The 20,589-nt window shown below is 42.2% G+C and overlaps 2 protein-coding genes across 2 annotated transcripts; both read right to left on the bottom strand.

Annotated features, from left to right (window-relative positions):
- Positions 1 to 868: 868 nt before the first annotated feature.
- Positions 869 to 1,247, bottom strand: LOC143639126 (protein BEX1-like). The gene has a single exon (XM_077107293.1). The coding sequence runs from the start codon at positions 1,245 to 1,247 to the stop codon at positions 870 to 872; it is 378 nt and encodes a 125-aa protein (XP_076963408.1). The 3' UTR covers position 869.
- Positions 1,248 to 1,895: 648 nt separating this feature from the next.
- Nxf3 (nuclear RNA export factor 3) lies at positions 1,896 to 19,885 on the bottom strand. Its single transcript, XM_077106461.1, has 20 exons — positions 19,882 to 19,885; positions 16,430 to 16,604; positions 16,050 to 16,203; positions 15,347 to 15,430; positions 15,137 to 15,241; positions 14,938 to 15,015; positions 14,753 to 14,822; positions 14,509 to 14,597; positions 14,032 to 14,141; positions 12,358 to 12,394; positions 11,941 to 12,009; positions 11,800 to 11,855; positions 11,554 to 11,661; positions 11,375 to 11,433; positions 11,142 to 11,254; positions 11,005 to 11,047; positions 10,352 to 10,424; positions 9,659 to 9,841; positions 2,616 to 2,688; positions 1,896 to 2,234 (listed from the first exon to the last, which is right to left on the bottom strand). The coding sequence occupies exons 1-20, from the start codon at positions 19,883 to 19,885 to the stop codon at positions 1,896 to 1,898; spliced, it is 2,022 nt and encodes a 673-aa protein (XP_076962576.1).
- Positions 19,886 to 20,589: the final 704 nt, after the last annotated feature.

The following is a 20,589-nucleotide window of genomic DNA, read 5'->3' as shown; positions in this document are numbered from 1 at the left end:
ATCAAATCAGTTTTCTTTTAGGATTTGCAAGGAGTGTCTTCTAGAATAGGGAAGTTACATATCTATGGTTATTTAGTTAGGAACTAAACTAAGAACTAAGAGATCCTAACTCAATCATTATTAATTTTATTTTAAGTGTTTATTTCTTATCAGGCAGAAATCACAGAATGATCAACAGACATTGTAGTTGTGAGGGGAATAGGAGGTTTGCTGGGCTATTAATACTCATCTTTGGGCACTCTGTTAAGTATCTGAAAGGAAAAATCTGATAGGAGACTTGCATAATAATAGAGAATGGGTGAAAACAGAAAAATAGAGGTCACACACTCATGATCTTGTCTAAGTTGTGTGAAGCCAGTTGCATCCCAATTCATAAAAAAAATTCCTAAATTTATTCATCTGGCAGAGAGATCCAAATTCAGTCAGTGTGCATTTATGAAGTAACCCTAGTATTCTCATAAGGTCAATAAAATTATTTTCATTTCTTTTCAAAGGACACAAAATATAAAAAAAGCCACATCAACCCATCTCACAGCAATAAGTTCCTGTATTAATCCTTTTGTATATTTAATTTTTGTAAATTTTATGTAATTAGATTATATATAAGCTTTAAAATTAAAAAAAAACACTGTTTGCTTTTAAACTGCTTTATTAACTTCACAATATATAATGAGCATCTTTCCATGCAATAGGTAAATTCTGCTGACAAAAATCTTACAGACTGCGTCAAAAACACAAACATTCAATTAGAAGCTGGTAACTGGAGACCCAAGAGAATTAATGACATCAGAAGGCTTACAGCGGTACAACACAACATGTTAGTTTAGGAAGCAAGGGTCTCCCTATTGACTTCAGGAAAAAATCCGGATTCAGGGCATAAGGCAAAACTCATCATGATGGTCATGGTGAGGGGGGTCAGTGCTAACTGCACGCAGGCTATGACTCAACTGCCTTTCCCTCAGCTTTTCCATGAGCTGTCTCACCTCCTCCCCAAACCTTTCCATATTCTCTTCTCTCATCCTTGCCTGTGGCTCTCCAAGCCTGTGCATCAGGTCCCATCTATAGTGCAGGATGGGCTGCCTAACACGGAAGCGCCTACGATTTCCTCTAGGCACAAAGTATTCACCAGCTTCCAAAGGGAGGGCCAAGGGCTCCCCTTTATTATCATCTTGCTCCTTTTGTTCCTTTTTCTTTGGGGCATTTTCCATGTTGGTATTTTTTCCCACTTGTTCCTCTTTGGATTCCATTACTCCTAGAAGATAAAAGGCAAGAAAATTCACGAATTTATGATGGACATTTCAGCACCGAGGACAGAGTCCCCAACTGCTCATCTTTCACTATTCAGTGTTCTGGATATCGACGTATTTTTTAATTTCGTTTTTCCCATCTGAAAGGCTTTGTCTGTCCTCTAGGGGGCCTCCAATGTAAGCCCTCCCCTCTCCCTATTGGCCCCCCCTGCCCCCCAAAACCACCATTTTCCCTATCGATCCATCCCCAGATTTCTGCAGGCAGTAAAATGGAGGAGCAGGGATGGGGAAATTGGGGGTTGGGGTCTAAAATTTGACTTTGCACACCTTCCTCCTCCCGCCCCCCCCCTCCCCGCCTCCCAGCACTGCCCCTCGCACCCACCTGGGCCTATCCTTGCCGTCTCCTCCTGCTCCTCCGGATTCTCACCGCTGGCTGCGCCGCCGCGACTCTTGGTCCGCAGACCTGCAGACCGAGGTGGGGGCACAGGGGGCTGCTGTAGCCGAGTGCTCACCCCGGCCCCGGGCTTTCCAGCTGCGCCCTGGGTACCCTCGCCATCCCGCCCCCCGCGGCGTTCACCATTTTCCCTCGCAGGACTCCAGAGTGCTTTCCCTCTGCTCTTACTTGCTCTGCTGCCCCTCCCCCGAGCCTCAGCCGCCCTGCACCCCCGACGCCAGGGCGCCACTATTTATGTGCTCTAGAATGCTGGGGTGTGGAGAAAGCGGGGGGCTCCACCGCGCTGTCCTCCTGCATCCGCGCTGGGCCTGCAAGCTGCTGCTGGCTTGGCCGCTACGCGCGGGCCCCAGGGCCCTTACCTGCTCCGCTTTCCCCGGGCCCGTTGCCAGCCCGCCGTGCGCAGGGCAGCGGGGAGCTGGTAGCCAGACGCAAGTGACGACTGCACCCTGGGCTGCGTCGCTCTGCAGCTCTGGGTCACGTGAAGGCTGAACGTCACCAGAGCTCACCCTCCCCCCAATCCCCCCCAACACCAACTGGTGGGCAGTCAACAAGACACCCCCCTCCTGTCTGTGAGCAGTGCCCCCACACGCACTGCTGTGTCACTCATCTAGGTCCTCTCCAATCTGAGGCCCCACAAGTGGCATCACCATCTTGTGGTTGGAGTTGGCCCTTCTCTGGTTACTAGGGAGGATCTGTTCCCTTCCCCCTGCATCCCCTACCCCTTAGCTTGGCCTTGGCCTGTTCTGCTTTATCTCATCTCCTAGCTGTATATATGCTTCCTAATAATTTTTGTTTCCTTCTTTTAAAAAAATTAGAATGCCTCAAAAATTGGAAATGAAAGAATTTTATTTTTGAAAGAGATGGTTTGCTAGGGGAAGTAAAAATAAAAATTCATTGTTTATGTTCATTTGTACCACACAGAAGATGTTTTCTTCTGGGTTCCACTCACTGTCATTTTCAGAACGCTCTAGAGTGTTTGAAATTATTCTGGAAAATAAAAAAGAGGGAATACTCCTAACAATCTGTGTTTCTAAAATCATCTGTTAAGTACAATTTCAGGAAGAAGTTCAGTAGTCAGATTATGGGCACTTTATGTAAATAATCTATTTTATTTTCCTTCTGGGGCAAATTTCAATTGTTAATAAATGTTTCTGTTTTATTCTATTTTAATGAACATTCATTAAATGCAGAAAAAATATTTGCTGACAACTGACATCAACTGCTGAAAATTAATGGCTATTATTATGGGTGATTATGATGATCTAAGCAAAGAAGAATTGTGAGGTGAGGTAGGTTGAAGGATGCAGAGACAGTCAAATCATCCCTGGTTCACAAAAGGTTAGGAAAGTGCTGTTTCTCCTACCCTTACATTTCAGAGCCTCTGATTGATATAGGAGATTGGAGCATTTGATTCGGTGAACATAGAAATGAAATTAAGTTAGCGTGAATATACAGACAGGGCTTTAATTGGGGCTTTAACTGAAGAGAGAAAACATTGGTCAGGAAATCAGGCTCCTTCCTGAATCAAGGGAGGTTCAAGTTTTTATTGATTTTCTTGGATGGGCTAAAGTTTGGTAATTTTTCATTGGCCAGGGTCGTGATTCTGAAAGATGTTTCTTCTTGCATGAGACTTGTACCACCATGTAGTCATAGTCAACTTGTCCTGGGAACTGTTGAGTTACATGTGTAGGTGATGCCATCATCCTATGCAAACATTCTGACCTTGTAGCTCAATTTGGGACTTATGATAAGGCTGAAGGACTTAAGGTGCTTGGGCTGCTACAGCTGCTGAAAAAGCACAAGGATAAAGAAAACACATACCAGCTCTATCAGTCAATTAACATGTCTACATCCAGGCATGATGGCATATGCCTATAATCCCAGCAGATCACGAGGCTGAGGCAGGAGGATCATGAGTTCAAAGCCAGCCCCAGCAACAGCAAGGCACTAAGCAACTCAGTGAGACCCTGTCTCTAAATAAAATACAAAAAAGGGCTGAGGATGTGGCTCAGTGGTTGAATGCCCCTGAGTTCAATCCCTGGTACCAAAAAAAAAAAAAAGAGTTGAATAGAATCTGAACTAAAATTTACAGCAACAAAGGGCTCAGACATAATATGAAGGCAGAGATATCAGGCCTTTCATCCCATTATAGTGCCACATCAGACATCTCTAGGCCCAAGTGAAGAGTTAGTGTTTTTCAGCAAAAGTGGCCTTCAAGTCCCTGAAAGGTAACCTCGGCAAACATATTATCTTAACCCACATGTTAGAGGTATTATGTGCTAAGTTTTCACCAGGTACTTTGTCTTGTGCCAGCATTCTGTTTCAGAGGTTTTATCACAGTCTCATAAAATGAGTTTTGTTGAAAAGAGTACAAGGATAGAGAAGCAATATGCCATGCTACAAAGGGTAATAATTTATTGTGCCCAAGGGCTTATTTCATTGTCCTCACTTCTGTCCAACCATGGTGATCCCTGACTTTTTTCATCATTTCCTATGTTAAAGCTACTGAATTTGTTGCTTACTCTAAAAATATCAATGGACATAAGACCTTAGTAAATACCTTTGTTTTCTTCATTTCTTCCCCAGATTCCCACCTAGTGACCTACTAGCATAGATGGGAGGTTTGTTCTCATTAAAAAAAAAAAAACAAAACAGAACGATTCCCATGTACACTTCTGTAGTGAGTTGCCGCAGTCTGGCTGGGCACAAAATAACCAAGCCGCCACGCGTCATTCTGACTCGGCTGTGGCTCTCAGCAATGAGTTTCCAAGAAACAAGAAGAGTACAGAAGTTTTTGGGGAGAGAGGAGCTCCTAAGTCTGCCTATCTCTCTTTTGTTTTGTTTTTGCAATACTGGTGATTGAACCCAGGAGTACACTACCACTGAACTACACCCTCATCCCTCCATTTTTTTTTTTTTTTGAGACAGGTTCTTGCTAAGTTGCTGTGTTGGCTTCAAACTTGTGACCCTCCTTCCTCAGCCTCCCAAGTATCTGCGGATTACATGTGTGCATCATTGTCCCTGATATTCTCCCCCTTTTCACCTACCCCAGTTGGAAGACTTTCTGGAAACTTCCTGCTGGATGTGGAGGTGGAGATTCCTGGGACCCTCACCCTAACTTCCTTACCTCTGGGTCACTGAGGAAGAGCCTAGTCTTGCTGCAGAGTTATTATCCACCAGTGCTTATACCCACCAGTATACCCCCATATGTTTATGTGAGGACCCAAGGAGTAGTGCCTGCTGATCAGCCTGAGTAAATTTGGCCTTCTTTCGACCTGGAAGTCTATGGAACTCCTTAAATGTTATTCAAAATTATGTGTGTAGGGAGCAATTGTATATTTACATTTTTGGGAGAGAGGGATTGTTATATTTTGGATCTGGAATGTCCCCAAATGCTCATGTATTAAAGGATTGGTCCTCAGTTGGTGCTACTTGCAGGTGGTAGAAGGCTTAGGAAGTGAGACCTAGTAGAAGGAAGCCACTGGGGTGTGCCCTCAGAGGGTATATCTTGTCCAAGGCCCTCTTCCCTTCCCTCCTCCCACCTTTCTCTGCTTCCTGGTCACCTCAAGGTGAGCAGCTTTGCTCCAACACATACTCTACATCTTTCTGTCTTACCACAGGCCCAGGATCAACTAAACCAAGTGACCATAGACTAAACCTCTGAAACCATGAACCAAAATAAATCCTTCCTTCTTTTAAGTTGCTTATCTCAGGTATTTTGTCAGAAAAATGAAACTAAGAAGCACACTTCTTGGCAGATTCTCAAAGAGATACTGTGATTTCTCACCCCTCAGAAACTTTCAGTGTTCCTGATCTACAGGTGATATCCCCCCTCCACTTTTCCCCAGTTTACACTCATTTTCCCCTTTGTTTTTCATCTTACAGTCCCCCCGCTGGCCAACCCAAAAACTTGGCCATCATTCTTGTATCCCTCTATATTGTCCCTCATATTCAATTAAAAGGAAGTCCAGTTAAATCTCTGCTATAGTTTGTATCTGGAATGTCGCAAAGACTCATGTGTTAAAGGGTTGGTCCCCACTGTGGTAGTATTGCAAGGTGATGGAAACTTCAATATATGGGGCTTAATGGTAGGTTAGGTCATTGGGAACATGCCCTTACAGGGAATTATGGGACCCTTGATCTCTTCCTTTTCACTTTTTTGCTTTCTGGTCATGATCTGAGCATGTTTGCTCTGCCATGCACTCCCACCATGATGTTCTCCCTCAGAACAACAGTTCTACATGATCATTGAATGAAATATCCAAAACTAAAAACCAACATAACCCTTTTCATAAATTCATTATTGAAGTATTTATTATAATGATGGAAAACTAAAAGAGTCTCTCTTTATATCTTTTTTTTTTCAAAAGCTTTGTGGAAAAATAACATATACTGCAAGATTCATCCATTTAAAATGTACAAGACAGTTGGTTTTAGTATATTCATAAATATATTTTCTCATCACCATAGTCAATTTTAGAATAACTTCTTCACCTCAATGAGAAACCCTGTGTATTTTTGCTATCATTTTTTTACTGCCCCCCATTCTTTCCAGCCCAAAGCCACCATTACCATGTTTTATGTCCTTATATATTTCCTTATTTTGGAAGTCTGAAGTCAATTTCACTCCTTAGTAGACAACTTGTAAAGCATATCTTATAAAGGGCTATTATCCAAAATATCCAAAGAACTCAACTCAGCAGTAAGAAAATAACCCCATAAAAATGAGCCAAAGACCTAAACACCTAAGTGAAGAAAATGTACAGATGACAAGTAAACATGAAAAGATGCTCCACATAATATATCATCAGGAAAATGCAAATTGAAAACAAGATACTACTACACACCTATTAAAATGTCCAAGATCTAAAAACCAACAGCATTAAATATTGGCAAGGATGTATTAGCAATGCAAAATCATTGGGCTAGGGTTGTGGCTCAGTGGCAGAGTGCTTGTCTAGCATGTGTGAGGCACTGGGTTCAATCCTCAGCACCATGTTTAAAAAAAATAAATCAAATGAAGGTACTGTGTCCATCTACAACTAAAAAGATTTTTAAAAAAGAAATGCAAAATGGTACATTCTCAGCAGAATCCAGGAATAAAGAGGAGATTATCTGGAAAGGATCTGTGGAGAACCCTCTTATCTGATGGCATGTATCCACTTGATATATACTAGAGACTTACAAGGTTTTTGAGAATAATTTTCCCACCGAAACCACTACTAGACAGGTACAGTGGCACACTCCTATAATCCCAGCAGTTTGGGAGGCTGAGGCAGAAGGATTGAAAATTCAGAGCTAGCCTCAGCAAAAGTGAGGTGCTAAGCAACTCAGTGAGACCTGTCTCTAAATAAAATACAAAATAGGAAAGATGAAGTGGCTCAGTGGTGAAATACCTGAGTTCAATTCCCCGTTACCCACGCCCCCCAAAACAAAACAAAACAAAACAAAACAAAAACACTACTAACCTTACCTGAAGGGAATGAAAGGAGGACAAATTAAAGGAAAGCTGTTAGACATAAAGAAAAAGGAAGGATTACTTTCAGACCAGAGCTACAGCTATAAAGGCAGAGGTCAGAGAGGGTCACCTCCACAATCCCAGAAATCAAAGCATCAAGCCACAGAGGTAATTCTTGGGCCTTGAAACCTAATAGAATTTTCCTGGATTGATTTAAAACTTTCTTGGGACTAGTGAACTCTTTAATTCTCTCAGATTCTCCCTCTTAGAATGGGAATGTTTACCCTATGCCTATTCCATCAGTGAACAGATCCTTCCTCGATAATCTCATAACCAGAATTTTCTGGTTTAAATTTCACTTGCACAGATGGAGAATTGTTCCCCTTCATATATGATAGAGTCTCATCCAAACCTGATCTAGATACTTTAGATGATGCAATTTGGGACTTCGGAAGCCATTACTTTTTTTGTGGTGCTGGGAATCAAACCTGAACTTTGCACATGAAAGTGCTCTACCACTGAACTACACCTCCAACCCTAGTTGATATTTAGATGATATATTTTACTTAATAGTTGATACCAAAATGCATTAACTTTTAAATAAGGCAGGATTTAGTGAATACATTTTTCACATGAGACAGATGGGAATTTTCACAGGCCAGAGGACACAATGAAGGGTATTGAAAAGTGATCTCCAAAAGATATGCACATATGTAGCCTCAGAACGTGACCTTATTTAGATATTAATAGATTAAACCATCTTACATTAATGTAGATCCTATATCTGATAATAGGTGATCTTTAAAGGAACAGAAAAATGGAAGACACAGAGAATGTCATGTGAAGATAGAGGCAGAAATATGAATCATGACACCACACCTATAAAATCACCATTAGCAACCAGAAGCTGAAAAGTCAAGAAAGGATTCTCCCTAGAGCCTCTGAAAGAAGCATGGCCTTGCTTGTACCTTGAGTTTGGATTTATGACCTTCAAAATTGTGAGAAAATAAATTCCTGTAGCTTTAAACCATCTAGTTTGTGGTACTTTATTAGAGAAGCTTTAAAAAAACTAATAAAAATATATGATGCATGCTTGCACATGCACATACACACAAATGCAATGTATTTTTCTGAAAATAGCAATTTAATTTCCTTTTCTAAATTAGTATCTTAACATTCACAGTTAATGTTTTCATAGTTTTATGGTTGAACAGAGTTTCATAGATTTTGTGATTATTATCATTGCTTCTAATGGCAATTCAAGGCTAATGTCAGTTACCTTTCTCTCTGCCTTTTCTTTACTTATCAAGGATATTAACAGTATGACAGTTCTTATATGTCGGCATTTTTTTCATAGGATTCCATGTGCTCTTTAATGCTATTTCCCTGAAAGGGGTTGTTCTTAAATTTGTATGGCTAAGAAACTAATACTTCTCTGCATAAAACTATCTAACTAATGCACTAGGGACCTAGAACACCAGTGGCCAAGTTTAACAGTGTTAGAGAGCACTTCCAGCCTAGAAAGCCACACAGCTCTTTGGGGCACAGCTCTGGTCTAAATGTGGGTCCAAAATTTGAGTCTCTACTCCACTCCTTCCCAGGAATTGCTCCTTCTGAGTATCCGTTTCTTTCTCTGCAGAACCTAGAGAGTAAAGCCTGTCTCAAATGGATTTTTGCAGATTTAACCTAATGGACAACATCATTCTTATTAGGAAAATAAACAGGTATCCTGGGAGGTGGAGCAAATGCATGGAACACTTGACTCTTTGGATGCATGAGAGTTAGCCCTACAAGTTAGAATTTGGCTTTCAGTCACAACCAGGTCATTCATAGAGAAATACACATACTAGAACAAAAAATGCAACAAAGATGAAGAAGATAAAGATGACAACACCCAGGAATTTCTTCTAAGGGCTTTGTACTTAAGATTCAGGATCAGTCTTTTTGAGGGTCTCCTCTGGGACCATGCCCTTTACCTACAGGAAGTGAAGAAAGGAGTTTGGTGATCAGCAGAGCCAGAAGTCAATGGCCTCATCCTCAGGCCACCTGGCTTTTGCTCACTTGGTCTGAATCCTCAAACCTCACCTTGGGCATAGTAAGAACTTGTGTAGCTCTGATGTAGTCCCAGTGGTTCTCTTCAAGGTATCTGGGGTAGAGAAAGGATAGGAGACATCCATTAGGACCCAAGAAGAGATACTCCAGTAACACAGTGACATTTCTAATCTACATGACAAAAATATGCCTCCATGTGTAGTGCAACACATATAACAACAACAAAAAAAAAAACAACTCTGTGGCACAGTATGTCACTGGGGAGTTGGAAATCCTGAAAAGCGAAATGTCTTGTAATAAAGGAATAGGGTCTATAGAATTTAGACAAGTATCATAAACTTGTTCAAAATAACTATGCAATTTTATATGCAATTATGCAAGTTTCCATAATTCACTCCCCTGATCCACCCAGCATATATATAATCATTATGTAGACCCAGCACTTACTTCTGAGACCACCTGAGGTTCATCCCAGACCGGACAGAGAAAGCCTGTACCATTTCCTGCTGCTCCTGGGAGAGGGCAGGCACAGAGGTGGAGGAACATGTGGCCATAGGGATGCAGAAGGGGCTCTGGTTCCCCTGGAGGCTAGGGTCTCGCACAAACAGCTTATCATTGATGATGCACAGGCTGAAAGAGAAGCAGACCCTCAGTTGACCGGAAAGTTGTACAGCCCCACTCCTTAACAAAAATCTTCCCCAACAACAATCCTGCTACCTCTGCTCAGCAACCAGATGCCTTCCATATCCCCTACTGTGCCCGACATTTTTTGGCTGGTATCATTTAACATTCTCTCAGAGGCCAACTTTGGAGATTGTCAACAAGCTTACATGATTTATAGATTTACCTATGTACCAAGAATAATTTTACACTCACATTTGCCCCTTACAATATTAGAAGGGAGTGAAAAATGTAATCACCGTTTTCAGAGAAAGACACTGAGTTACAGAGAGGTCATATGACTTGGCCAAAGTCACAGCAAGTGAGTACTGCATCAGGAAAGAACTGAAGCACTTGATTATACTTTGGGTTTTCAATGACTGCACCACCACATTCCCACACCTACAGGCTAAGGCTCAGTAGAGTGTTCTCACTTACAATATAGCACTTTCCTGGAAGCAATTACAATATAGCACTTACCTGGAATTGCTTCCAGGAATAGCGATGAAGGTTCTGATGAAGGCACGAACAGAGCCCTGGGACTTTCCTTCCACTTCAAGGACAACAAACAACAATACCCCCTTAAAGTTGTACATGATTTACAAGCTTACACAGTGTTTCCCAGGGAAGGTGTTATGCTGAAGGGGACCAGAACCAGAAATTGTTCACTTGGAGTCACAAAGTTGTGGCAGAAATGGGAGGGCAATAGTAGAAACAGTCTACTACTCCCTGAAATGGGTCCCCTAATATATGTTGTGAAAACCACTTCAAAAGTTCACTTGATGTTCATCTCACATCTGCCCAAGAGATGGGTTCTTCTAGCCTCATTTTACAAATGGGGAAAAAAAGAGGTCAAGTAATTGGTCCAAGGCCACAGAGTAAGGACCTGGGAGGAGAGCCATGGAACCCCACAGCCTATGTCCCTAACACACACCGGAGCTGTGGGGCAGACAGGCACGGACCACGTTCAGACCAGGATGCTTTGTGGGCAGAGTGGGAGCACCGAGGGAAGAGCCCCCAGGGAAGAACAGGAAGGAAAGGCCCAGAATCAGGGAAGCTGGGGGAGTTCTGAGAGGGTGCCTACCCAGGGGAGGGAGCAGCAGGCGATCTGAGGGGGTTGTATAGACACTCACCTTCCTTGAACAAACCATTCACAGAGAAGCAGAGCATTGTTTCCTGAAAGGGGGCAATGCAGGAACTCAGGATCTGCTTAACCTCCTCCCCACCTCCAGCTTTCTGGTCCCACCCCAGGGAGGAAGCAGGTGCTCACCGTCTGGAACCACATGTCCACCACAAAGGAGCTGAGGTCATGCCGAGTCTTGGGCAGTACGCAGAGGGTATCCAAGATGTCATGTTTTGTGTGCTTCAGTTGCTTCCACTGGTCTGTAGAGGACAGGAGAAGCAAAGATGAGGGGGGATGCCACATCCTTGCCCTTGACCCCCATGACTGACCCCTTCATACCCCCTTATGCTGCTGCCCAGTCTTCCCCATCACACACTTACAGGAATCCTTGAGCTTCTTTATATCCCTGTTATACTTGAAATACTCACAAAAGCTGTTCCTAGGAGAAAAAGAGGAACAAGAGGTGTAGGTCTAGCTGGTGCACATATTTCCAAGAGCTGGACTATGTCTGCTGGGGAGTCACACTACCATAGATCAGAGTCTGAGCTGTGATACTCACAGGGCTGGATCCTTGGGGTTGAACGGAATGGTCAGAGAGAAGCAGGCCTCAATATGATAAGTGCTCAGGAGACTCTTTCGGTCTCCATAGTCATAGATCAAGTAATACCTGCAGGGGAGCAAATGAATAGTCTATCTCTATGGTTTGGACCCCAAATGAGACTTAAAAGTTTCATCAAGCAGCCCTATGATAATATGGCCTTACTTCCCTCATCCCTGAAGTCCAGAGAACCCCAGAGGGACTTACTGCTGTAGGAACTGTAGGACCAGATTCTTCAATATGTCAGATCCAAAGAAGCTTCCCTGGAATAAAATGAACGTTTGGGATCATAGCTATTATGTGTTCTTTGTGTACCACCTAAAACCCTGCATGAGCCTCTCTCTTTACCTTGCAAGTTGGTAACTTCTTGTGAGCTTCAATGCCACATAGAGTTGGTCTAGGTGACTCCTGCCCATCCTGGGGAAGGCAAGAGGAGGCATCAGTACAGGAAAAGGAAGTGATGCTGGATGATTAAAGAAAGGGATGAGTCTAGGAGAGGGTTAGGTCACAAATCCCATGTGAAAAGGCCATGGAAATGATATGGACAGAACCACAGGTAGGGTTATGGCAAGGGGTCCCTGTGTGAAGAAAGGTCAGAGCCTTTGTAAAGTTCCCATATGGGTCTATATTGCCTCTCCATATACCTTTGAGGTTTAAGTGTCAGATCCAAAAATACAACTTGGGCAAGACCTAAAGGGTTTCAGGGCAGGTTGGAAACAGCATAAGTTCCCATTAGAGGAGTCAATGAGAAAGGAGCAAACTTACCAGACATAATAACTTGGGAAACAATTCCAGGATGGAGCTATCAAAAATCAAGATAAACTGATTTAAAAGTCATACAATGTATGTGTATATAGAAGTATTACATGGTACCACATTAATATGTGCAAATTAAATGTTTATGTGTCAGTTGAAATAAATGACTAAACATATTTTAAATCAAAACAAAATAGACAAAAACAATTGAAACTGTATAACTGCCTTTCCTGTTGATTGACACAGAGAGTTGTCTCTCCCTCTAGCTCTCCTCCCTTTCCTTCTCCCTGGGAGCTCCCACCTCCACTGCCATGACCCATTTCACCAGGGCCACCACAAAGCTGCACTGAGGCTCCAGGGCTTCCTTCCCCTCCATGCCTCCCTTACCTTCTTCCTGATCCCCAAGGAAGGCTCTGCAGGGAGCAGGGAATGAGGTGGGAGCCCAGGGCTCTGCTATCTTGCTGGATATCCAGCATTCTGTGGGGCGTGGCATGACCTGGCCAGGCCAAGACCAGGTCATCTCCCTGCCCCACAAAATGTTGGAGCAGTGGGGTGAATAAGGCAGGGAGGGGAAGGAAGGGATATGGACCAAAAAGGAGTCAAGATAGGGGAGGGAGAGTTGGGGGAGACAAAGAAAAGTAGAGACAATGAGAAGCAAAGCAAAGGGAAGGGGAAGATGCTGCCCCCTGGTGCTGGAGGTCAAGGTGGAAGTGAGAAGAAACCAGCTCCCCTACTGCAGCCCATTCCTTCACCTGCCCCTGGCTGGCCCTGCGGCCCCAGGCAGGAATGCAAACATGTACCTGCTGGGCTGGGGCCCACAGGATGCAGGTTCAGCCTCTGTCTCCTCTGTGGGCCCAGAGGGGGCCAGGTATGGGAAAAGGAGCTGCCCCCAGGGGAGGTGTCATTCCCAGCACCAGTAGTGAGGAATCAGGCACCAGCTCAGCATGTGACAGAGGGTCTGTGGTCCCCTCTAATGAGCACCAGGTTCCCTCATGGTGGTCCCTGAGTACCTGTGCCTGTCTGAGCCAGTGTCTTGCCCAAGGAAGCATCTTGACTTGGGCTACCCAGGGCTGCTCTGAGGGACCAGGTTGGATGTGGGATGTGGAGTGGGGGAGGGAGCAGCAGTGCCTCTGAGCAGACTGTGCTCCTCCTCCTCCTGCCCCTCCTTTGCTCTCTGCCTTCCCCTCCTGTCTTGGGAAGGCCTCTGCTCACTGCCAGTGGCCCACCTCTGGCTCCTTGACTCAGGGAACCCATGTTTCTCCCCAAGGAGAAAACAGTTCCCACCAATGACCTAGAGGAACAGATGTTGTGATGGTAGCCACCTAGAGTCTTGGCCCTTGGCACAGGGCATGAAATCTCCATGTCAGCCTGGGACAGGTGGGGAGAACTTTGTGGAGCAAAGGAAGAAGGGACCTTCTCAGGATAGGAAAGGAAACTACTCCTATCCCAGGAGAGCATGCTGGAGGAGGCCAGGTGCAGAGAGATGGAAAACATACACCAGACCAGGTGAAAAAGGGAGCAGGTCAGAAGAGGCAAAGCAGACCTGTGAGCACAGCTGGAGGACACAGACACAGGAGAGGGTGGAGCCTGTGGTCTTCCCAGAGAACCAAGGCTGCCTCCCTCTGCAAAAGGACACATCAGGGGAAGCTGAAGTCCCAGTGGGTAGCAAAGGTTACAACTGACTTCATGTTGTTGGACTTATCCAGGAAGGTGGTGCACAGAGAGTTTCTGTCTGCACACATCTCTTCTGGTTCCAGCCCTTTCCCGCTGTCCATCTTCCCTGCAGACTTCACCTGTAATTATGTGGAGGAACACATGAACTACGGAAAGAGAGGTGAAGGGCCCTGCATCCCCAACTCCCTTTTTTGCCAAAAAATCTACTTCTCTGCCTCTTGTCACCACCCTGATGGGTCCTTCCACTTTTCCTTCAAATAATGATCTGAGTCTTACATCTTACCTTACTTTTAGAGACATTTGGGTTTTCAATACTGAGATCCTTTGGCATAGTATCCATCATGCCAACCAGCTGGTAGGTTGGCAAGGTAAGCTATGATGAGGAAAAAGTTAGAGTTAGGGCTCTAGTGGGGAATATCTGAGACCAGTCTGGCTGCTAGCTAACCTCTCCCACCCTCAATAACATCATTAAGCCTAAGGTCTCACATTGGGTTTGTTCTCTTCAGGAATATTCAAGGAAGTAACCATGTGCTTTCTAGGATTTGGTGCCATTTCAATAGCATGGGTCATCAAGTCTTCAGGAAGCAAGAGGTGGGAATCAGAAGGCTGAGAGGAGACCAGCTGGCCCAATTCCAACACCAACACTTCCCCAAGTGACAATCCCTAAATATCCCTCCCAGGCAAACCCATCTGCCCTCCTCTACCCCAGAATTACAGCTATCAGCCATACTTGGTTCAACAGGGGGTCTCTGAATGTCAAGAGCTTGATGGGAGGCATCACATTGTTTGTTCATGGTTAACTGCAAAGTTAAAGATGGAGTTCAGTAGCTCTGAGGCAGAGGTGGTAGGGCAATATACGGGGAAGACAGAGGGGGTATGGCTGTTGGTGCACAACTTGTTTTGAGTCTACATTACCTTCACTTGCTCTACCTTTTCTGACTGCAGATCCTTAATAGAGCAGGGTACCTCAGAAGGAGTGACAAAGATTGATATCTGCAGATAACACATGAGGAGCTGGGTCTGCACCAAGAACTTTGAACCCCAAGAACAAGGTATCACCCTGGCCTGCCCTCTTGCCCCCTTGATTGGCTCTGGTTATCCCCTTGACACATACCTTTTCATTATCCTCATCCCGAATCTTATCACCAATATTCTTCAATGCGAAGGCAATGCTGGCATTCTCAACAAAGAACTGGGCCTGCATTTTCTCATAGTGAAACTACAGTGACAGTGGTGAGAAAAACAGAATGTGAGGTCAGAATTGCTGCTCTTCCAGCCTTCCTCTGTCCTGTTTCCTCTTATACCACTTACTCTTATCTCTTACCTCAACCGGAGTAAAAGGAAGACTACACTGGCTCTGAATCAAATTCAACAGCCACTTCTCTTCATATTTTATGCCAAATGGAATCTAGGAGCAAAAAAAAAAAGATGGAAACATTAAATTTAAGTACAAGCATGTTTCTTTCAGACCATTTTCAGGCTTTAAAATAATTTCTAAAGATAGGACAAATTCCATTATTTTTAGCTTTTACATCAGACATGGACTTCTTAAGTATCTTTTTTAAAAATTCAGATAGTTTTCTTCAAATAAAAAATGTCAGATGTCTAATGTGAACTACCTTGGTAAATTCCCAAGAAATCTTACCCAAGGCAGATCTGGCCTGCCTCCTTGTCAAAGACCCCAGAGAATCCAATCAAACACATACACACACACACACACACACACACATATTAAATTTTTGCCAAACAAGAATCTGGTGTGGAATTGTTCAATCTCCTTAAGTGTCAGATTTTTTTTCCTTTGCTTATATGCAACCATTTCTATTCTCCCTGCAGTCACCTTGTCCCCTTTATATTATCTCTCTTAATCTGCCCTTACATGACCCGGGATATTAACTCTTAGTGATAAAAAAATAAATTACCAATTCCCCTGCACCCAGAAATGAACCTTGCGTCCTGATACAAGTCTAATACAACTGTCCCCATTCTCCTTCTAGATATTTGGTCCATTTTGCCACAACACTCACTGTGATCTTGAACCAGCTCCCTAAGGTTCCATTCTGCCTGTTTCCCTCGGTTCTTCGCTCTGGAGGTTTTTGTGCTCTCTCCATATTACCATGGGTCTGGTCTTGTTTGTATAAATTGCTTCTCCAATGATGGGATGGGATGGCATAGGGAGTGCTGTGGAGAAGTGAAGAAAAAGAAATAATCCCTACTGCTTAGAAAGTTTTCTATACATATTTCGCTGCTTGGTACCAGGATTATGAAAATTTGCTGAACCTTTAATCTGAACCTATCATTTCTCACTCTTCCAGGTTGGAGAGATGAAAGAATTACATATTTAACTACAGGATTATATATTTCACTGGATGGTCTATTCCAGCCATACTGATGACTGGTCACTTACTATCTAACTCCAGAATCCATGTGGGCATCATTCATTGCTGAATCTCCTTCTTGCTGCTGGTAGGATGAAATATTCATGGCAGCACTGACTGGCTCAGACCAATTTGGAAATCTCCTTCGAAAAATACCCCAGCATCTTGCTCTTCTTTGAAGGGTGTTAGCTTGGGAATTGTGACCTTATATTGAAAACAACACATCAGTGGTAAATGCCAGAAAAAGTTCTGGGAAAATATAATAGCATATGAAGAAATATCACTGTATTTTATAATCTAAAAAGAAATATATAAGGCTAGAGATGAAGCTCCATGATAGATCACTTGCCAACCATAGGTGAAATCAGGTGATTCCAGTCTCAAGGTGAGGGGTGGGGTGAAGAAAACAGGAATGTATCATAAGCCAGAATGTGATCTGTGATGTTATTATTCCCTACTTTGCCCTTTTCAGTTTGGGTGATTTGGACAATTTGTTTATCATCTCTCTTATCTCCTTCCTCTTCTTGAGGAGATAGATACAAATCTACCCTGAGGGGTGAGGCTGCAGCTCAGTGGTGGAGTATGAGCCTTGCAGTTGTGAGGCACTGGGTTCAGTCCTCAGCACAGTATAAAAATAAATGAAGATATTAAAAAACAATCTACCCTGAAAGTTTGCTGTTATGGTTCAAGGATAAAAGCCAAGTTCCCTTCTTGAAAGAACTAGAAAAATGGAAAATAAGATTGAAGAAAATACAGAGTAAATATTAGTTATACATAATTTTGGAGAATTTTAAGAGAGGAAAGCAGGAGATGTAGTAAGTGTATCTAGCACATGTTTACTTTGAGTGCCAGAAATCAGCAAACAATGGAGAAGCAGAATATGAAGAAAACTTCCTTAAGAAGTTTCTAAGAAATAACAAATAAAGTCACTATGAAAACATTAATAGAAAAAAAGGTGTATTTTAAGGGATAACATTGCTTATCAGACATTTCATAATAATGTTCTTATAACAAAAACTGAGTTAAAATTGGCCAGAAGACTCAAATCAAAGGAAGTATTTGAAGGTTCTTTATATAGAAAAGAATATGATCCCAGATGGTGGATCATTGATTCAGGGAAGGAAAATGAGTGACATTTGTGAATATGGAGACAAATCTAAGTGAATATTGATTATATAATAAAATGATAATTTCTTTTGAGTGTTTTAATCTATACATAATTAAAATGTATGACAATAAATAGGGAGGGTTAATAACATCACAGTGTTCCAAGGTCCCTGCACTGTTTGAGAATTTGCAAAAGAACTAATTTACATTAGACCACTATGGGGCAAAGATACACATTGTAATCCTAAGGGCAAACACTGTAAGGATGGCCAAAGAATGTTTATTCAGCCAAATGACATAAAAATTTAATAGCTACAAATTTTAAACACATCAAAGGAAAGAAGAGGGCAAGAACTCAGAACAGGCAAATGCGTATATAGATTATTATTGTCTATTTGATCCAAATTATATCTTATAATTTCATAAAAGCAGAGTAAATTAAATACCCTAAATTGATATATGGACAGAGTCAGATTACATAATATTTCATCAAATTTTCCTTAAAAGAAACATGTAAAATTTAATGATATAAAAATTTTTAAATAAATACATGGCAAAATATTCTCACATATATGTAGAAACTAAAAAAGTTGACCTCATAGAAATAGAGAATACAATGTCAGGTTACCAGTGCCTAGGAAGGGTGCAAAGGTCTGGGGTTGGAGAAAGGACAGTTAATGGGTCCAGGGGTACAGTTGGATAGAAGGAATAACTTCCAATGTTTTATAGCAATGTGGGGTAACTGTGGCTGATGACAATTATATATTTCAAAATAGCTAGAAGAGAGGATTTTGAATGTTACTTAAGGAAATGATAAATTTGAGGCAATGGCTACACCAATTACCCTGAAGTGATCATTACATGTGTATAAATGCAATGAAATATCATGGGAAAATATACTATCATGTATAACTAAAAAAATCAAATTTTAAAAATAAAAATACGAAAAAGGAAAAACAACTCTGCACATGAGAAAAGTAGATTATGTTTCTGCTAAACAAAGATATATGGTATGTAAAGTTTGCTTTTTGTCAAGGAAAAAATAAGAATAATTTATATTTGAAATTGGAATTAATGGGCTGAGGTTGTGGCTCAGCACTAAAGTGCTCACCTAACACAGGCAAGGCCCTGGGTTGGATCCCCAGCACCACATAATAATAAACAAATAAAGTTATTTAAAAAAGGAAATTTGAATTACTGATTGTCTTAGAATCAGCAAAAAATAGGAATGAAACTTAACAGAAATATAGATTTCTGAAAAACGAATCTTGAATAATAAAGTATATGCATAGTTAAGCTAAAAAATAAATATACTGTACACATAAACATGTACAATTATTATATCAATTTTTGGTAATACAGGGAATTAAACCCAGGGCTTCACACACTAGGAAGTGCTCTACCATTGAGCTACATCCACAGTCTAAAATGTTTTTTTAAGTACTGAAAAAAACAATAAACCATTCTATCCATTCACTAACTGAAAATCTGCATAGCTGTACACTTTAATAAAAAAATAATTAGAGAAAATAGGGAGAATTCATAAGGATAAAGGATCAATTCAACAGTAAGATGTTAAAAAATTTTTATTTCTATGCATGAACACAGAGCCAAAATATACAAAGAAAAACCTGGTTAAAAGAAATGGAGAAATGAATACATTCACAGTTTGGGGGAAATTTTAACACACTTCATTGAATAACAGACACAGCCTGCAGACAAAAATTCACCTATTTGGTGAAGATTTAAATAATATAAGTAACAATATGGGCATGTTAGTACATGCCTGCAGTACCAGAAACTCTCGAGGCTGAGGCAGGAGGATCACCTAAGCCCAGGAACTCAAAGCCAATCTGATAGTTAAACCTCATCTTAAATTATTTTTAAAATCTGGGTAACAAATCTACTTAATTGATATGGAAGAGTTCGCATAAAAGCTACACATATAATATTCCAGATAGGTCATCTGCTAGCACATAAAACAAGGCTTGGGAAACTTCTATGGGAATAAATACAATCTACCCTGAATGGTTGGTGTAAAAATTCAAGGGTACAGGTAGCTTCCCTGCCCCTCCTCCACCATTAGCTGGAATCCTGTCTTTCAAGTGACATTCTCCATTCCTCAAACCCTGGACTTTCCCCTCAAATAGGACAAAAAAATTAACTTCAGCCAAGCCAAAGAGAGGTTTTCCATGTGGAAACAAAAAGTATCTCAGACCTCAATTGACACTTGTCTTTATGAAAAATGTCAACCTGGGACCTTGCCACAATCCCCTTTGCATCTTAAAGTTTAGTAAGGTTTCTTATGGATGGGGGAGGGGCCCAGCATACCCCTTGGGGACCTGAGACCAAGGCCTCATGCTGACCAACTCACCCATTATGTGTCTGGCCACCAAAATCCTCACGAGGTTCTTCTGCAGAGAATCTGTGTCGTCTGACAATTTGAATCTCTGAAAGATTGAGGAAGGCTGCTGAGCAAGTTGAGAGCAAGCTCCAACTCACTTTGTCAGAGCCAGACTAACAAGATGGAGTCTTTACAGGAAGTTCCATCCCCAAGGGCGTAGAGAGGAGAGCCCTGGGGCCAGAGGAGACTTGACTTCCTGTTCTCACTGCCTCCTGAGTTTACTACCAGCCTCACACCCAGGGAGCTGTTTCCAATTGAGCCACCCCTGCAGAGGAAGCCAACTGCAAGGTTTGAGGCCCAGCTATGTGTTGCTACAAATACAGGGAACTCTGCATTCCAGTCTCTGTGTTGGTTACATTACATTGTATTCCTTCATTCTGCACCCAGAGAACTCTGAGTACCCACTGTAGGATGGGCACTGTACTTGTTACATTACTTTGTTTTGCCACCTATTTCTCACAAAAGGGCTCTGATTTCAAAATCACCAGCTTTCTAAAGTTGTTGAGACTTAACAAGGTTCAGGAGCTTGTTTCGAGTCACTCAGATGTTACCTGGAGAAACAGAGTGTAACTAAGACCCATATAATGGGGGTGACCACTCCATAAACAGCTTTATTAAAGTCATGTAATATATAAGGCTATCCTAAGTTAGGGTAAAGTAACAGAATGTTCTGAAAGT

The sequence above is a fragment of the Callospermophilus lateralis genome, chromosome X, assembly GCF_048772815.1.
Source record: "Callospermophilus lateralis isolate mCalLat2 chromosome X, mCalLat2.hap1, whole genome shotgun sequence".
NCBI classification, from domain to species: domain Eukaryota; kingdom Metazoa; phylum Chordata; class Mammalia; order Rodentia; family Sciuridae; genus Callospermophilus; species Callospermophilus lateralis.
The sequence above is the reverse complement of the archived record's forward strand: the minus strand, read 5'-3'. Positions and strand labels throughout refer to the sequence as shown.